We start from the raw sequence: 18,934 nt of genomic DNA, 5'->3' as shown, positions 1-18,934 counted from the left end.
TACATTTTTGGTGACACAGGTAAAGAAAGGATGGGATGCTCAATGCAATATGAAAGCATGTTAGCCAATGAAGATGAAAAAATGGCAGAAAGTCATGATTAAATGGGACATGAATTCTGAATACACTTAAAGTATTACAATAATGGAAAATACAAATATGGAAGTGCATATTCCAGAAATGAACTATGGTTTAGATCTGCAGAGAATGTATATATGACAGACGCTTAAACTGTGTAATTATACAATTAAAGATGATCTACACTTGTTTGTTAGGTGATAAGAGAGAATGTTTATATTACAAATTTATATTACTAGAAGTTTAACTAATATTCTTTAATTATATACTGGCCATAGTTTTGATGTTAGAAAACTAAGTAAGCACTGTATCATATACATCTAAATTAAAGGCATAGAAAATTAAGATTGATGATTTTTTTTTAATAAAATATTTTTAAAAATATAGAATCTGAATATTTAGATACAACAAGAATTTACCTATGAACTGGAGTCATGTGATCACCATCTCTAGCTTCTATATCAGCTCCCTTGTCCAACAACTGGTTTACAATGTTTATCTGACCTCCTATTACAGCCATATGTAGCGGGGTGTAGTTTGTGTTCTACAAGAACAAAATCCCAACTTACATAAATAAATTAACAGCATTGAAAATAACCCTTAAATATTCTTAAGATCTATTTCATAACATTTTGTTGTTCATGAAAAAAACATTAAACCTAATTATTCTGAAATATCATCCTTTTCATTGAAATAACTGTATTTTTAATAAAACATAGTGAAATATAGAATCTGATTATTTTGTACATTTATTTGTACATTTTTAATGAAACAACATCTGAAAAAAAAAATAAAATCAACCAAGATTGTGTAAGGTCTCCTACAATTCTGATTACCTTTACAAAATTTTGGTGGAAATGGGACAGAATTTCACGGAATCAATGATTTCTGGGCCGACCATGAATGAAAATGCAAATGTGACCATTTTTCTTGCATGGAAAACAATTTGTTTACTTTTCTAGGCGGAAAACTAGAACAATTCCTGCTGGAATTTTATTATGTACAGAATTATGTATACTTCATCTTGGACAGAATTTTCAACTTTGAAGAAATTTTCTTGGGAATAGATCATTCTTAATTGAGATGAAGGTTACAACAAACATAAAGACAATTTTCATTGAATTGAACCAAATTTCTGTCAAAAAAGTCAATAAAAGGGTACAGTACAAGATTGTACAATAGTTAACAAAACTTGTATATTATGAGATACACCAAAATCACATGTTTATGGGACATAAAATTAGTATAATTGATATTTCTCTTCTATCATTTATATTTTGAATACAAAAATATTGGTTTACATGTATATATATTGTCAATTTCTCCCAATATATTGTAAATATGATATATTATAAGGTCACTGCCAATGTTTATCAAGAAAATGAAATGTTCATGTTATTTAAGTAATTAGCGAATATTGCATGTACCGGTGATAACCAATTATATACATGTATGATAATTAATTACATATCAACTATTAATCAGATGTAATGGAATGTAACATGCTGTAAAAATTTTCTTCTCCAATCAATTATGTAGAATATATACAAATTTTTGATTAATGAATTAGTTAGTGATTACAACATGACTTAGAGTGATTAGATGACAATCTGTGTTTGCATACGTACACCTTTCATTCCCCCCAACCAGTATATATGATATCAAACATTTTTAAGTACCCTGCCAGTATATATGATATCAAACTTTTGTAAGTACTTGTAGATAAAGAAATTGTAATGTGTGTTAAGTACATGTATTTAAAGTTTTTTCAACAAAAATATTATTCTTTAATGAAATCCATCACCTGCAAAATAGTACACATGTATACTATACCCGCATTGCACGCTGAAGGAAAATATATCTCTATCTTAAAATGCTGACTTTCTTGTAATACAAAATTATATAAACACCAGCTAGGGTTAAGTGCTGAAATAACTAGGCAATTTATGAAAATCATGATTCATGACCGTTTTTAAGTAAAGCAAATAAATGAACTGTAGTTCTGAGCTTACTGAAATACAGTACATTGTATTAGATTCCTGATTCTAAGTGATCTTTACAGATTCCAAATTAACTATTATTGTTCAAAAGGAAACATATCTCAAATTGTTGACTCTGAAATATTGTGAGAAGCTGAAAAAATACCTGAATTATTTAAAGTGAACTAAACACAGACAATATTATGTACAATAACAAAGAGTTCTAATACTTTGTTTCTAAATCACCTGTTCTTAAAGTGATAATCATTTATTTCACAGGTGTTGTAACACACCCCTTCCTCTTTAACATGTTTATAATCAGTATTCAATTTGTATCAATAATAAGAGAAATAAATCAATAGATTAAATGGATAAAACAGTCAAGATAGCACAAAGTGAAGATAAATGTAAATAAACATTAACCTAACAGTTTATAAACCAATTACCTACAGAAACAATAAAATACATCTATTTAAAACACTTGGCAAGTTTGCCAATTTAAACAAGGTGAGAAGATTTAAGAATAGCAGCCTCAGTTCAACAGCATCATTGAATAACAACTGGCATAAATTTTTACTTGTCAGTTTAAATAAATTTAACTTGTCAATTTAAATGAAATAATTGTGGGTTTCTGGTATATTTTTAAGACATTATCCTTTATTTCTATTTCCTTAGAAGATGCATTTATAATGAACTAATATTTTTTTTATCAAAATATGGCTGAAAATACTTGTATTCCTTGGTTGATACAAGTAAGACTGTTTATTATTATAAGAACGCATCAGTAACATATGACATACATTTCAATAATAAATATTTACTTTCTCACATCACATTATTTATATATATATTGAAGACAACCTATTCTAGACTTACATTCTGCATGTTGATCTCTGCTCCATTTTCAATCAACAGATCTATGACCTGTTATTAAAAAACAACAAAAAACATTTAACAATTAAAATGTATTTTTACATTTTTATATTAAAATCGATTAATTTAAAATACATGATAAGATAAAAATCACTGTTTATGGAATTTTTAGACAGAGAAAACCTTATTTGATCATAAATCTTTTTTCATAACAGGATGAAAATCTTGTTCTTATTGCAAACCATGGCTGAAGGTACACATAACCCTAACATGAAGTATTGCTAACTATGGTTGGAGGTACACATAACTCTAACATGGAGTATTGCAAACCATGGTTGGAGGTACACATAACTCTAACCCCCCCCCCATTGCATTTCATCAGCACTAGTTCCCTATTTAATATTTTTACCTCCATTTGATAGTTTTGTACAGCAAGATGCAGAGCGCTTGTTCCCTCATTATCAACATGATTCATCATTGCATCTTTACCTGCATTACCCTTCCATTTTTGTGCTGAAATATTCAAAAATAAAATGATTAGTTATAAAGTTACATTATTATCATTTAAAGGTATGTGTTGAAAAAATTATATAAAGACTGGGTTGTTCATAGTAAAGTAGAATAAATTAGTTTACTTTATTAAAGAACAAAATGTGCTAATAAAACTCTTTTAATATTTCTGACACTAATATGTGAATAATTTTGGTATCATTGTGATTTTATAGTACAATAGTTTGTATGATGAAATAGATAAAGCCGACTACAGACATGAGTATTGCCCCATATCAAGCAACTCAATACCAATAATCACACAAAGAAGAAACTTTAAATTCCTTATTTCCATTGTGGGCCTATATTGTAGGAACAACTTCATTTTATATTGTATCAAAATTCATAATTCTTATTACATGTTTTCTAGTAACCATTACTTGAATTTTCATTTGCTTATAATATATATAAGACAACTGGTCAACACTGCAATGTTTGGACTGATGTATATAGACATAACCGCAAATGATATACACATTAACAATATATTCTGATAATGCTATCATCATGAGTTAACATTGCTTCATCCATGCAGGGCACTTTCAACTAAGTTCCCCTATTGCTGGACACTCCAGTGGTTTTAAAGTCAAACCTTGAGACATTAATTATTATATTAGTCCACACCAAAATAATATCTGGCAATCAAGCGAGCAAAAAAAATGCAACCATATCCTTTTAAACCTTCCTAACAATAAAGCCAGCCAAAAATGTCTATAAAATGCTGAAAAAATGCATCTCTATATATTGTTAAAATTGACACAAGAGCTTTAAAATTAAATTCAAAACAAAAATAATCAAACTTGTGTGTAGCCATTGTGAACAAGAGCCTTTATTTGGAACAGCCTTACTATCATTTTCTAAGTGAAATAGTATTTAAATATCTTATGAAATATGAATGCTACATATTGTCAATCAAATTTTTTTGACAGTTTATTCTAGGCTTGGAAAAAAACACACACAAATAAGCAAGACAGAAAACATACCAGGGCAGTAATAAAACATTGAATAGAGAATACCTTTGTCTGAAAAAATATCTGAAAATAGTTCCTATCAAGTATCAGAAAGAGTTCCTTTATCTAAAATCATTAAAAAACAGCATAAATGATGTCAAAAAATTTTGATTCTCTGCAATGATATCAATAAGTTACATTTATGCTACAATGATATTGTTCCTTAAACAAAGAAAATTCTTTTCTAAAATGATATCATAATAGAGTTTGATATCATAAGGAGTATCTTTTTTAAATCTAAAATGATATAAAAATCAGTGCTTTTATCTAAAATGATATCAAAATAAGTACCTTTATCTAAAATGATATAAAAACAAGTCCCTTTGTCTAAAAATGATATCAAAAGGAGTACCTTTATTTAATAAAACAATATCAAAAGGAATACCTTCATTTAAAATGATATCAAAAGGAGTACCTTTATCTAACATGATATCAAAGGTCATACCTTTATCTAAAATGACATGTATGATATCAGTAAGTCCTTCAGCAGCAGCAAATAGTAATGGTGTACTGTCTGAGATATCTCGTGCATCTGTGTCAGCTCCATGATCAATCTATATAATGTAACAACATTAATATGTGTTGATAATAAAACAGTGGCAATAAAGATGATTTTCAAAATCCACAATTGCAATATTAACATATAGAGCTATAGGCCAGCTCCTCTGCAACGCAAATAATTTGTTCAATCATTAAGATATTTGAATTGAACAATCAATTTCAAAAGTTGTTCATTTCAATGGTCAAGATGCTTAGATTGTTATGTAATCAACTTGTTGTGAAAAAAAAAAAACACCAAAAAAGATATTTTTAAATACAATTTCGAAGTTCCTATTTGCCCCGAGTATAACCAGTTCTACTTTTTCTTGTATTTTTGTATGTTTCACTATATAATTATGATTTTTTTTTCTAACTTCACAAATGTAGAGGACTTCATGTATGAATGATCCTGACATTACATCTAAGAATTTAAAATCTTTTTATTTATTTTATATAGACACACAAGCTTATTTCATGGTAAGAAGAGCAACAAAGTTAGACACTCACCAGATATTTAGCAACATGTGACTGTTTAAGTTGGCAAGCTTCATGTAGTGGTGTAAGTCTGTCCTCATCTCTACAGTCTATGGTACATCCCTCGGTAAATAACAACATCTATACAAATAGAAGACATCCCTCAGTTAATAACAAACATATAAACATATACAAGACATCCCTCAGTAAATAACAACATGTTACACAAACTAGAAGACATCCCTCAGTAAATAACAACATCTATACAAATATAAACACATCCCTCAGTAAATAACAACATCTATACAAATATAAACACATCCCTCAGTAAATAACAACATCTATACAAATATAAACATATCCCTCAGTAAATAACAATATCTATACAAATATAAACATGTCCCTCAGTAAATAACAACATCTATACAAATATAAACATATCCCTCAGTAAATAACAACATCTATACAAATATAAACATATCCCTCAGTAAATAACAACATCTATACAAATATAAACATATCCTTCAGTAAATAACAACATCTATACAAATACAAATATAAACATATCCCTCAGTAAATAACAACATCTATACAAATACAAACATAATCCCTCAGTAAATAACAACATCTATACAAATACAAACATATCCCTCAGTAAACAAGAGGGCCATGATGGCCCTGAGGTCGCTCACCTGTATATAGGCCCCCCCAACCCCCCCCCCCCCCCAACGTTGCAGGGCCAATTTAACCCAAGGGCTTTTATTTGCACAAACTTGGTAGACACCCATAAGAAGATGTTTCATGCTAAACATCTAAGCTCTAGCTCATTGGGCTTTTTAAATGAAGATTTTTTCTAAGATTTTACTATACACATATAGTTAAAAACAATGAAACCCCTGGGGCCGGGCCAGTTTTGACCCCAGGGCTTTTATTTGCACAAACTTTGTAGACACTTACTAGAAGATGTTTCGTGCTTAATATCTAAACTCTAGCTATTTGGGTTTTTTCAAAGAAGATTTTAAGTTTTTGCTATATGCATATAAAGAAAATCAATGACCCCCTGGGGCGGGGCCAATTTTGACCCCAGGTCTTTTATTTGAACAAACTTTGTAGACACTCACTAAAAGATGTTTCATGCTTAATATCTTAACTCTAGCTATTTGTTTTTTTTTTCAAAGAAGATTTTTTAAGTTTTTGCTATACACATATAAGGAAAATCAATGACCCCCGGGGCGGTGCCAATTTTGACCCCAGGGCTTTTATTTGAACAAACTTGGTAGACACCTATTAGAACATGTTTGATGCTAAATATCTTAGCTATAGCTCTTTGAGTTCTTTAAAAGAAGATTTTTTAAGTTTTTACTATATGCATATAGGGAAAATCAATGACCCCCCGGGGCGGGGCCAATTTTGACCCCAGGGCTTTTATTTGAACAAACTTGGTAGACACTTATTAGAACATGTTTCATGCTAAATATCTTAGCTCTAACTCTTTTGGTTCTTTAAAAGAAGATTTTTTAAGTTTTTACTATATGCATATAGGGAAAATCAATGACCCCCTGGGGCGGGGCCAATTTTGACCCCAGGGCTTTTATTTGAACAAACTTGGTAGACACCTATTAGAACATGTTTGATGCTCAATATCTTAGCCATAGCTCTTTGAGTTCTTTAAAAGAAGATATTTTAAGTTTTTACTATATGCATATAGGGAAAATCAATGATCCCCAGGGGTGGGGCCAATTTTGACCCCAGGGCTTTTATTTGAACAAACTTGGTAGACACCCATTAGAACATGTTTCATGCTAAATATCTTAGCTCTAGCTCTTTGGGTTCTTTAAAAGAAGATTTTTTAAGTTTTTACTATATGCATATAGGGAAAATCAATGATCCCCCGGGGCGGGGCCAATTTTGACCCCAGGGCTTTTATTTGAACAAACTTGGTAGACACTCACTAGAAGATGTTTCATGCCAAATATCTAAGCTCTAGCTCTTATGGTTTTTTAAAAGAAGATATTTAAAGTTTTTTCTTTCAGTTGCCATGGCAACCAGAGTTCTGCATGGAATTAAATTCTTTGAAAAATGTTTAAAGGTGACCACCAAAGGAACATTCCTGTGAAGTTTGGATGAAATTGGCTTCCTTATGAGGAGATGTCATTTACAGTAAAAGTTTACGGACGGACGGACGACGGACGGACGGACAACGGACGGACGCCGGACGAAAAGCGATCAAAAAAGCTCACCCTGTCACTTTGTGACAGGTGAGCTAAAAACAACATCTATACAAATATAAACATATCCCTCAGTAAATAACAACATCTATACAAATATAAACATATCCCTCAGTAAATAACAACATCTATACAAATATAAACATATCCCTCAGTAAATAACAACATCTATACAAATATAAACACATCCCTCAGTAAATAACAACATCTATACAAATATAAACATATCCCTCAGTAAATAACAACATCTATACAAATATAAACACATCCCTCAGTAAATAACAACATCTATACAAATATAAACATATCCCTCAGTAAATAACAACATCTATACAAATATAAACACATCCCATAGTAAATAACAATATCTATACAAATATAAACACATCCCTCAGTAAATAACAACATCTATACACATATAAACATATCCCTCAGTAAATAACAACATCTATACAAATATAAACATATCCCTCAGTAAATAACAACATCTATACAAATATAAACATATCCCTCAGTAAATAACAACATCTATACAAATATAAACATATCCCTCAGTAAATAACAATATCTATACAAATATAAACATATCCCTCAGTAAATAACAACATCTATACAAATACAAACATATCCCTCAGTAAATAACAACATCTATACAAATATAAACACATCCCTCAGTAAATAACAACATCTATACAAATATAAACATATCCCTCAGTAAATAACAACATCTATACAAATATAAACATATCCCTCAGTAAATAACAACATCTATACAAATATAAACATATCCCTCAGTAAATAACAACATCTATACAAATATAAACATATCCCTCAGTAAATAACAACATCTATACAAATATAAACACATCCCATAGTAAACAAGCAATTATCATAGTATTGCAAGCAATCCATAAGTCCCCTACCTGTTAGAACCCCATCAGCATTCTGAAGGGCCATTGGCCATTCACTAATGTTTCAATTTTTCTCTATTTTAAGTAAATTTGTTGGAAAAGTTCTTTAAAAGTGATCACAGGAAACAGTTTTTTGGAACAGACAGACAGACGGACTGAGGTCACTCTAAAGTTAATATTTGAAACATCCCTGTTACCAAAATATAACATTTTAAAAGCAAAATTCTTAAAGAGGAGATAACTCTTGAATTAAAGATGCAATTTCATAAAAATTTTCAGCTCTTTTTGACTAATCACAAATATTGTTATATCTGCCATGTTTTAAGCCTATTTGTTGCCAAGGCAACTGATATTTTATCAAAATAGGAAGAACAGATAAGACATGCATAATCTCAAGACTGCTATCTACCCATATGTCAAGTTTCATAAAAATATTTCCAGTACTTTTTGAGTAACCACTGGATTCAGTTTATGTGTAAAATTTGCCAAATTTTCAGTCTATGTGTTGCCAAAGCAACCAGAATTTTCAACATAGGAAGAAAAGAAAAAGACGTGCATAATCTCAAGACTGCCATCTACCCATATGTCAAGTTTCATAAAAATATTTCCAGCACTTTTTGCATTATCACTGGATCCAGTTTATGTGTAAAATTTGCCATATTTTCAGCATATTTGTTGCCATAGCAATCAGAATTTTCAACATAGGAAGAAAAGAAAAAGACGTGCATTATCTCAAGACTGCCATCTACCCATATGTCAAGTTTCATAAAAATATTTCCAGTACTTTTTGCGTTATCACTGGATCCAAGTTTATGTGTAAAATTTGCCATATTTTCAGCCTATTTGTTGCCATAGTAACCAGAATTTTCAACATAGGAAGAACAGAAAAAGATGTGCATAATCTCCATACTGCCATCTATCCATATACCAAGTTTCATAAAAATATTTTCAGTACTTTTCAAGTTATCGCGGGATCCAGTTTTGTGGACGGACGGACTGACGGACTGACAGACGGACGGATGGACGGACAGACGGACGGAGGGTAAACCTAAAGTCCCCTCCGGTAAACCGGTAGGGGACTAATAACAATATCTATACAAATATAAACATATCCCTCAGTAAATAACAACATCTATACAAATATAAACATATCCCTCAGTAAATAACAACATCTTTACAAATATAAACACATCCCTCAGTAAATAACAACATCTATACAAATACAAGACATCCCTCAGTAAATAACAACATCTACACAAATAGAACACAATAAACTTATTCTATAACTGGTGGGTGAAAAACATAAATGGCAAAACTATCTTTGATAAAAGTGTGCTTCATATTAAATAATATTTTGCAAATTTGTAATGTACTTTGCAGATATTAATGTTTAACCATTTTCTACAGAATCCCTATTTGACAGTATTTATCAGTTAATGTATTTCATGTGGTAATCCAATAGGATTTCTAACTGCTTAAAGCTAATGAATGAATTAAAATGAACTTTATGAAGAAATTAAAATTTCAGTATAATTACCTCAACCATGCCGAGATGACCTTTCCTGGCGGCGTGATGTAAAGGTGTTTTTTGTTTACAGTCTCGACACATGATATTGGCTCCATGATCGAGCAGGTATTTTGCAGCTTCTATTGAATTATATTTCGCTGCTAGGTGTAGTGGGTACATATCATAGGGACCTGCTGCATTTGGATCTAACACAAATCAAATTTTATCATAATTACAAACATTGTATACAAAGTTTTAAAGATTTCAAATATTCATATTAAATCATCAAAGAATAAAGCAGAATACACTTTTTTTCATTACGCAAATTCAATACTCAACAGTAGCATAGATAAAAGGTTTCATCTAAAATTTTAAGATTCAACCATTAACTTGTTCCAGTAGTTAGTATATTACATTTACCAGCCAATATAATTAAAATCTTCAGAACACGGTATACTGTTGTTAAAACTCCTTGTATAAAGACATTTACATTAGCCTTTCATATAAACTTCTAAAACTATGTTGTTAAATTTTTGAAGCTTAAAATAATTTGTTATTAAATTACTAAAGTTTGCAGTCAGGTCAGACTGTATGGATGTACAGGCTAGAATGGCTAAATACAGGTCGCATAGTTCCATCATTATATCAGTTACCTTTGACTCTCATAATATTATAGATAACAAACCATAGTAACTCACGGGCTTTAAACTCGAGCAGGACTGCAAGGGACCTAACTCTGTTGTACTTGGCAGCAACATGTACTGGTGTATTACCAGCATTGTCTTTGACACTGATACGTTCAGGGGTCAACTTGAGCTGGTACTCAAGGTCAGCTACTAGATCATCTCGTATAATCTGGAATAGGTATTACTTTTTAATAACATTGTTAATGATGAAACATTTGATATGAAACATTTTAATTGACAATTAAATTACAAGAACCACTAAGATTTGTCTTTAACTGTCAAGTATCATTCAGCATATGATTTGCCAGCTATTATCTATGGTCAAAATATATGCTGAGACTAGGGAAAAGAAAATCATTTATTTATGGCATCAAAGCATTGGTAAACACTAAAAGATTACTTAAACTAATACCATTCCAAGCAGTTTAGTTTGAGACATCTCCAAGATTCTAACTCAAATCTGACTGGACTTATACTATAGGGTCATTTATCAATGCTGTTCAAATCTTTTTATTTCATACAACTTTTAAGAGTTGTTGTTTTACAAAAGTCAGTGTATTTTTTAACAAGTGTTAGTGTAAAATCATGCACAATTTCTACAATTATTACTAAAAACTGAAAGTAAATGATATTTAAATCAAGCTGAGCTTTTGAAAGAACCTTACATAAAGTACCAAATAAAGACATTTTTCTCAAACATTTGTAGCGTCTATATAAAGATTACTTTGATAATCCTGGAAAAAAAGATACAGTAACAGGAATAGACAACACCATTACCCAGGGAATATCCGTCATACAATCTGTCACCACGCTAATATTTCATAGTAAATCATATATGTATCTGTGACTGATTTATCATATATGTATCTGTGACTGATTTATCATATATGTATCTGTGACTGATTTATCATATATGTATCTGTGACTGATTTATCATATATGTATCTGTGACTGATTTATCATATATGTATCTGTGACTGATTTATCATATATGTATCTGTGACTGATTTATCATATATGTATCTGTGACTGATTTATCATATATGTATCTGTGACTGATTTATCATATATGTATCTGTGACTGATTTATCATATATGTATCTGTGACTGATTTATCATATATGTATCTGTGACTGATTTATCATATATGTATCTGTGACTGATTTATCATATATGTATCTGTGACTGATTTATCATATATGTATCTGTGACTGATTTATCATATATGTATCTGTGACTGATTTACATACTGGGGGAGATAGGACATCAAATAACCAAGATGTTTCATTTAGAAAACAAAACTTGAATTCAGCATAAACCTGAGCATTTTACAAATGTATCTTATAACATACTTGTATTTTTCATGTAAGAAAACTTTTATGGCATTAAACTGTCAACATTGTCATCTCCAAAAAATTATTCTTTTTAAAATTACTCATTTAAAAAAAAATATGTTAAATTAGAAAATTCTCACAAAAATTCTCTCCAACAGGGTTTTAAGTTATAACTTTTGTAAAAACTTGGAATAGCTAGTTAATTAATAAAGTTTAATAAAAATCTTTTTAATGTAAAATACAGCTATTCACAAGATATTATTTAGTCAATCATTTTTGTTAACTTTGCTGTTTGAAGTGATACTTAATCTGTAGCATTTATATATATAAAGCATTGCAAAGTAAAGTGAATTCATAATTGAGTTCTAGAAGGGTGAATGATATGAGGGGTGAGGGGGTGACTGTTATATGGTACAACTGTACATCCCCTTGTAACATGCATTAATTTTTTTCTTTTTCCTTTTATTTCTACACAAATAATCTTGTAGCTAAAATGATACTAATTTTCCTCTTCAAAATTCTTAATTTGTGTTAATTTAGGAATTCATTTTACTCTTTAAAAATTTGGCTGTTATTGTATGGGTTAAACAGAATAAAAATGTTCACTATTTTCATTATTTTCTAACTCAGACTTCTATTAGTTTACAATTCTTATTTTTGCTACAAAAGTTTTTAGTTTTTATATGGAATAATTATCTCCCTAAAAAGTACCCCAATGGATCTATATGTACGGGCAACTTTTTTTAGTAAATAATAAAATTATCAAGATTATTGCTGACAATTAAAAAGTCCAATTTTAATGATGGCAAAAGTATATATTTAATACATTTATACAATTGTATAATTATATATTTATCTTTTCCTCTCTTTAAAAAAATTATCTTAAGTTTTAAAATTCGCGAACATTGAAATACTTGTTTCTTTGAAATGAAATGTGTCCACTTTCTTTTTCTAAACTGAATTATTGCTAAAATGAATAATTTTATGGTTGAATATGACTTATGATGCCACATATTAAAATTGTATAGAAAAATATAAAAATGGTAATCTGCACATTTAGAATTTTTCAAAATAAAATTAATTACACATAAATGTATCTTACCTTTCCAATCATTTTCCTTCTTTAACTTATTGAATATTTACGCTTGTCTTATTATGCGCCTATTTTGCATGAAGTGTTTTTTTCTACTAAAGCCTTCTCTAGTTAATTATAAAAAACATGTTAAAATCAAAGACATGTTTCCTTTTATATATTTATCATCATGGATGAAAACAATTCAATTTGCAGTCAATTACCATCAAATTGTTTAAAATTTGCATTGATTTAAGTGGTCAGTAATAGATAAATCCATTTGTATTGTCACGCAACTTTGTAAATCCCCAAAGCTACACTTCTCTTCAATTCCCAGTGAGGGTTAGTCACAAATATTTACCTGACTGCCTTACATACATACATCAAGTAACATCATAATCAATTAGATAATTAAATGAATTAATAACTAGACATGAAGTGATGTGTTTCATGCCACTGGCCAAAACATTCTGTCTATACCAATAATTACCGAGTTTATTCAGCATTAAACACTTGATTAAATAAATGCATAAAAATCACATGTAGACAAAATTAACAACTAAAGTTAAGTGCTTCGTATCACAGAATAGAAGATTTCTATGATGCTGTTGTTTATCCGAGTAAGAAGAAACCTTATTTCTTCTGTAAAATGCCCTTTTATTTTCAGATCCATTAAAGCTATCCAATGGTATACCATCACCAAGATGTAATGGTCAAATTAAACTACTTGCCTTCTTCATAGATACAAATGTGGAATAAACCATGTTGTGACACTGATAAACAAATATATAAAATATACCCAAACAAAACTGATGAAAAGTCCTTTTACAAACATACATCTGACAGAGGAAAATTGTTGGGAATTATAAATTTATACAACATGTAATATAAACATATACATGTATATTTGTCTGGGAGTATTGTGTTGTAATTGTTATAACACAACATATGTGTTTTATATCTAATCTTATGTTGAAATCTTTACCTATTCACTATTATCTAGTTATGCAATTGCCAACATGTAAAAGCATGAAGTGTATGTCTTTGAAGCTATGGTTTGTATTGTTGCATTACATGATATTATCTAAAGAAGCATATCTCTAAAATCATATTAAGCTGTATATATCATGGTGTCTGCAAGTATATCTATGTTTAACAATCCTGCTTCTTTGAGAATGAAAACAAACATAAATTTCTCATGATTAAAATCACCATATTAGTATCTGGTCAAAAATAAACAGTCTTGGATATGTTTCATGTAAAACTGAAGGCTTAAAGACATCAAGTTTTAAACAAAACAAGAGGGCCATGATGGCCCTGAATTGCTCACCAGAAAAAAAACTGTTTTCAGTGTTAAAAATAATTTTTCAAAAGAACTTGCGGAAAGGCAAAACCAGCTAAACTTCAAATATGAGCAAATTTGATTACCTAAGACTACCTAAGAATGCTACAGACAAAGGTTGGTGATCATCCATCAATTATTTCAGTAGGAGATGACCTTTAAAGGTTTTTCTAATTTTTGCTCTAGAGGCCACTAAAATTAATATGAGCTAACTTGATAAAGTTTGGTGATCATCCATCAATTAGTACCGTCGCAGAGGATTTTTTAAGTTTTTTTTATCTATTTTAAGCTCTGTTGACCCCTAAAAGGGACAATTGAAATAATATGAGCAAATTAACAGTGACTGTCACAAGAATGCTACAGACCAAATTTGAAGTAAATCTGTCCAGCGGTTTCAGAGAAGAAGATGAATGTTGACACATGACGACAGATGACGGACACCAGAGCATCATCCTTTGATACTAATAGCTCACCCTGAACCTTCGTTTCTGGTGAGATAAAAAGTAAATAAAAATGAAACATAAAAAAGTTCACCCTGTAAAATGTTTCAGTAGCAGTTTCATTAAAACTGTTCAGGGACATATGCTGTTTATTAATCTTTATGACAGATACTATGTACACAAAATGACAACTTCCATCACTGAATTAACTTGTTTAATATTAATTTCTTAAGCTATGTCTGTATAACAAAAATGTTAACATAACTTGTATGATAACTACGAATCTGATATAAAACATTTGTGAATATGTTAAAATTGGTGTTTATTTGTAATATTTAAAGAAATAAGAAATCACTATGCACCAACAATAAACTACTTATTGTAGCTCAATGTTGTCACACAAAGCAACTGGAGAAATAACTGATTAGATTCTAGAGTCTATCAAACACAGTGCTAATGGTTTCACGGCAGTAAAACAAAAACAATTTGGTCAATATTTTATCCTAAGATAGTTGATTGATAATCATTACAAACATGTATTTATACAACTTCACATTCATTTAAACTATTGGAGAAAATATGGATTGTTCAATGTTTGTTTTTCAACTGATATGAAGCATGAATATGGTGAAATCATACATGTTGTTGCTACAGTGACTTGTTCTGTGCTTTAATCCTTGCCGTAAACCAAACAAATATTTGTTGCAACTTTTTTTATAAAAAGAACGAATAACGCCTCTGATATATAGCACCCAAATTGTAACAATATTTCACCTATGAGACTGATGGTGATAACTGCTATATGATCAAACAACTGCTATTCTTTGAAAGACAAACTGTCATAACTGGCATAATATTAATGATATGATACATTTATGTGATGCCAGGTTGACAATTTGTATAAGATGTCATATTTTTTATAAGATGTGGTGTTTTTAACAAAGTTTGATGCTCAGTTTGAATTACCAATATTATGATGATTGATAAAGATGAAATATTCCATAATAAAAGAGTGTTGGGCTTCTCGGAAATAATATTGTTTGATGGAGAAGCCATTAGAATTGTCATCAACAGAAAGTACATCTGACTCTTTAGGACTGCAAACTCAAATATTTGTAAAACAAGAGCAGTTATAATGCAGGAATTAACAAAGGAGAATATTTTATTCAAAATACACAAAATAGTTTTGGATAGTGACTAAGTTATTTCCAAGTTTACAAAAAGTCATTTTTAGTTAATGTCCTTGCATGTGTTAATTGGGTCTTGGAAAGTGACCTTCAAATAATAATCCTGATGACATCTTTGAAGTTTAAAGTAGATATTTCCAATTGCTTCAAATATCAATGTTCATACAAAACATTTAACCAATTTAACTCAAGAGACCATAACTGTGCCAGATTCCCCACCAGATATATGGGCCTCTGAAAGTGACCTACAATAATGGCATGTGAAGATACAAACTTTAGAGGTTGGTACAAGAATTTAGGCATACAACTTTAACCATAGTGTTATGCCAAGGCTGTGGGGGTTAAGGACAGCCCTACTATTCTTAAAAAAGTGCTAGAGCTAAGACAACATCCAAATCTAAACATAGGTTCACTTGACAGCATAGTGTATATTGAGCATTACAATTTAGACAGCATTTTTGCAATTTAGACATAGGTTAATCTGACAGTATTTTTGCAATTTAGACATGGGTTTATCTGACAGTATTTTACAATTTAGACATAGGTTAATCTGATAGTGTTTTGCAATTTAGACATAGGTTAATTTGACAGCATTTTACAATTTAGACATAGGTTAATCTTACAGCATTTTTGCAATTTAGACATAGGTCAATCTGACAGCATTTTGCAATTTGGACATGGGTTTATCTGGTACCATTTTACAATTTAGACATAGGTTAATCTGGCAGCATTTTGCAATTTAGACATAAGTTAATTTGACAGCATTTTTTGCAATTTAGACATAGGTCAATCTGACAGCATTTTGCAATTTGGACATGGGTTTATTTGACAGCATTTTACAATTTAGACATAGGTTAATTTGACAGCATAATGCTAATACAGCATCCCAGCATAGGACTGTGTCTTGCTGGCACATCATCCCATCTTAAAGACAAACATGTAGGTTAAATTGAATAACAAGAGCATTCACTATACTTTTTATGGTAACTTCTCATAAAAGAAGCAGTCTTATGTGAGACAGTGTTCCTCTATGTAAACAAGTTGATAAGATATGACAGATATGTTACTTCTTTCCAAGAAAACAATAGACTTGTCAGGCAACATCTCATGACCTTCATATATCAACTCATTATAAAATCATGTAACATGAATAACAAGTACCAATATCTTTACCCATCTGCTGCTATGTGGTACATGTACTGATTCTCAAAAAGTCAATGTTTTGCATTGTCATTCTTGTCTGAATATAAATTGTTTTGAATTAATAATTGCCCTTGAGTGTCTTTAAATGTAAGTCTGGAGTAGAGATCATCATTCATGTCTTGAAAATAATTATACCCTTTAAATGTATCATGTTTCATTATACTGGAGCTACAAATAAATAAATAAATGACCTGTAGGTATTAAAAATGTTTGGTCATTATCACTTTCTTCATAGAATCATTACATTATGTTAAAACTGCAGCATATATTATAGTCTATTTCATACTTTCCCTATAGGCTGTATACAGACTCTATAATTCAACTAATTTACATGCATTATCACTGCAGTTAGATAGACTTTAGTTTATTGTTACAATCAACCAGACGTCCCCAGAGATTATTTCTCTATAATGATGATGTACATAATATAATCTTAATTGTAGATCATTACATATTACATTATTTAGTTTGCATATAACATTTAAATATACATACCAAAGACTGAATAGCAACTCAAATAACAAATAATTTTTTGTCAATATTACAAAGATTAAGACAATTTGGCAAGATATATTAGATTGATCTCCTACAATTTTCATGTTCATTAAATCACCCATAAACATTTACTAGTTCAATATATAACCAGATTTTTCAGTTGGAAAACCTGATAAAAATACGAACATTATAAATACAATATAAAACTTACAAGCCAGAGGTCCACACTGATATCACGATATAACATAGATGGACTACTGATATCACGATATAACATAGATGGACTACTTGTATCATCATTGTGGTTCCTAGAAATCCCCTTTGTAAAAGTTACTGATACACTATCAACACAGCTAGTTTGACTTTTAACACCATTAAAATGTACTGACAATTTTCTGCCACCATAATGTTCATGCTCATAATCAAAATTGTCTTTACCACTTTGTTCTCTGCCAGTAGTATCTGCAATCTTTACATATTGTGTATCTAACAATTCAACACTATCATTGCTTGGAACAGACTGTGTTCTTAAAGAATCATGTACAACACTTTGGTTTGATGTTGACTGTGTCACATAATGTTCATTATCGTCCATGATACTGTGTTCATTGACTGGTGAAACTTTGTTATAAAAGGACATCCCATACGACTACAATCTGTAAATAGAAAAAAAATACATTGTGTATATACTGGGTTTTTATATTTGAGGTAAATAGATTTACAAGTATGATACAGGCCACAGTACTCGATGTCTTTTAACTTTCTATGAGGTAGTTTGACCAGTAGTTTGAAGATTGACCAGTCTGTATGATTTTAGCAGCTTTCTTTCAGTACTTTCATTTGTTAAAATTATCCTCTTTAACATGAACTCAGAATATCTCAATTATAAACAAGCATGTTGAAATTAATAAATAGAGGATTTTCAAGTTTTTTCTATAAATACAGGAATTATTTAATTGAGTGGTATGAAAAAAAAAAATTCACAAGTGGCGGGAGCCACAAGTAAAATATGATAATTTTCATATCAC

General features: G+C 30.1%; 1 protein-coding gene across 1 annotated transcript in view; it reads right to left on the bottom strand.

The window, feature by feature from the left end:
- LOC132733699 (transient receptor potential cation channel subfamily A member 1-like) overlaps positions 1-18,584 on the bottom strand; it is a 47,407-nt gene extending 28,823 nt beyond the window's left edge. Inside the window, exons 1-9 of the mRNA XM_060720366.1 lie at positions 18,118-18,584; positions 10,846-11,002; positions 10,178-10,353; positions 5,535-5,642; positions 4,933-5,041; positions 4,494-4,511; positions 3,338-3,441; positions 2,932-2,979; positions 496-620 (exon numbers count right to left, since the gene is read on the bottom strand). Coding sequence (XP_060576349.1) covers positions 496-620; positions 2,932-2,979; positions 3,338-3,441; positions 4,494-4,511; positions 4,933-5,041; positions 5,535-5,642; positions 10,178-10,353; positions 10,846-11,002; positions 18,118-18,546 — 1,274 coding nt within the window. The 5' untranslated portion in view covers positions 18,547-18,584. The remainder of the gene's footprint in view (positions 1-495; positions 621-2,931; positions 2,980-3,337; positions 3,442-4,493; positions 4,512-4,932; positions 5,042-5,534; positions 5,643-10,177; positions 10,354-10,845; positions 11,003-18,117) is intronic.
- Positions 18,585-18,934: the final 350 nt, after the last annotated feature.

Source organism: Ruditapes philippinarum, unplaced genomic scaffold, assembly GCF_026571515.1.
Source record: "Ruditapes philippinarum isolate M1 unplaced genomic scaffold, ASM2657151v2 ctg802_1_1_1_1, whole genome shotgun sequence".
In the NCBI taxonomy this organism is placed as follows: domain Eukaryota; kingdom Metazoa; phylum Mollusca; class Bivalvia; order Venerida; family Veneridae; genus Ruditapes; species Ruditapes philippinarum.
This window is presented reverse-complemented; position numbering and strand designations above follow the sequence as displayed.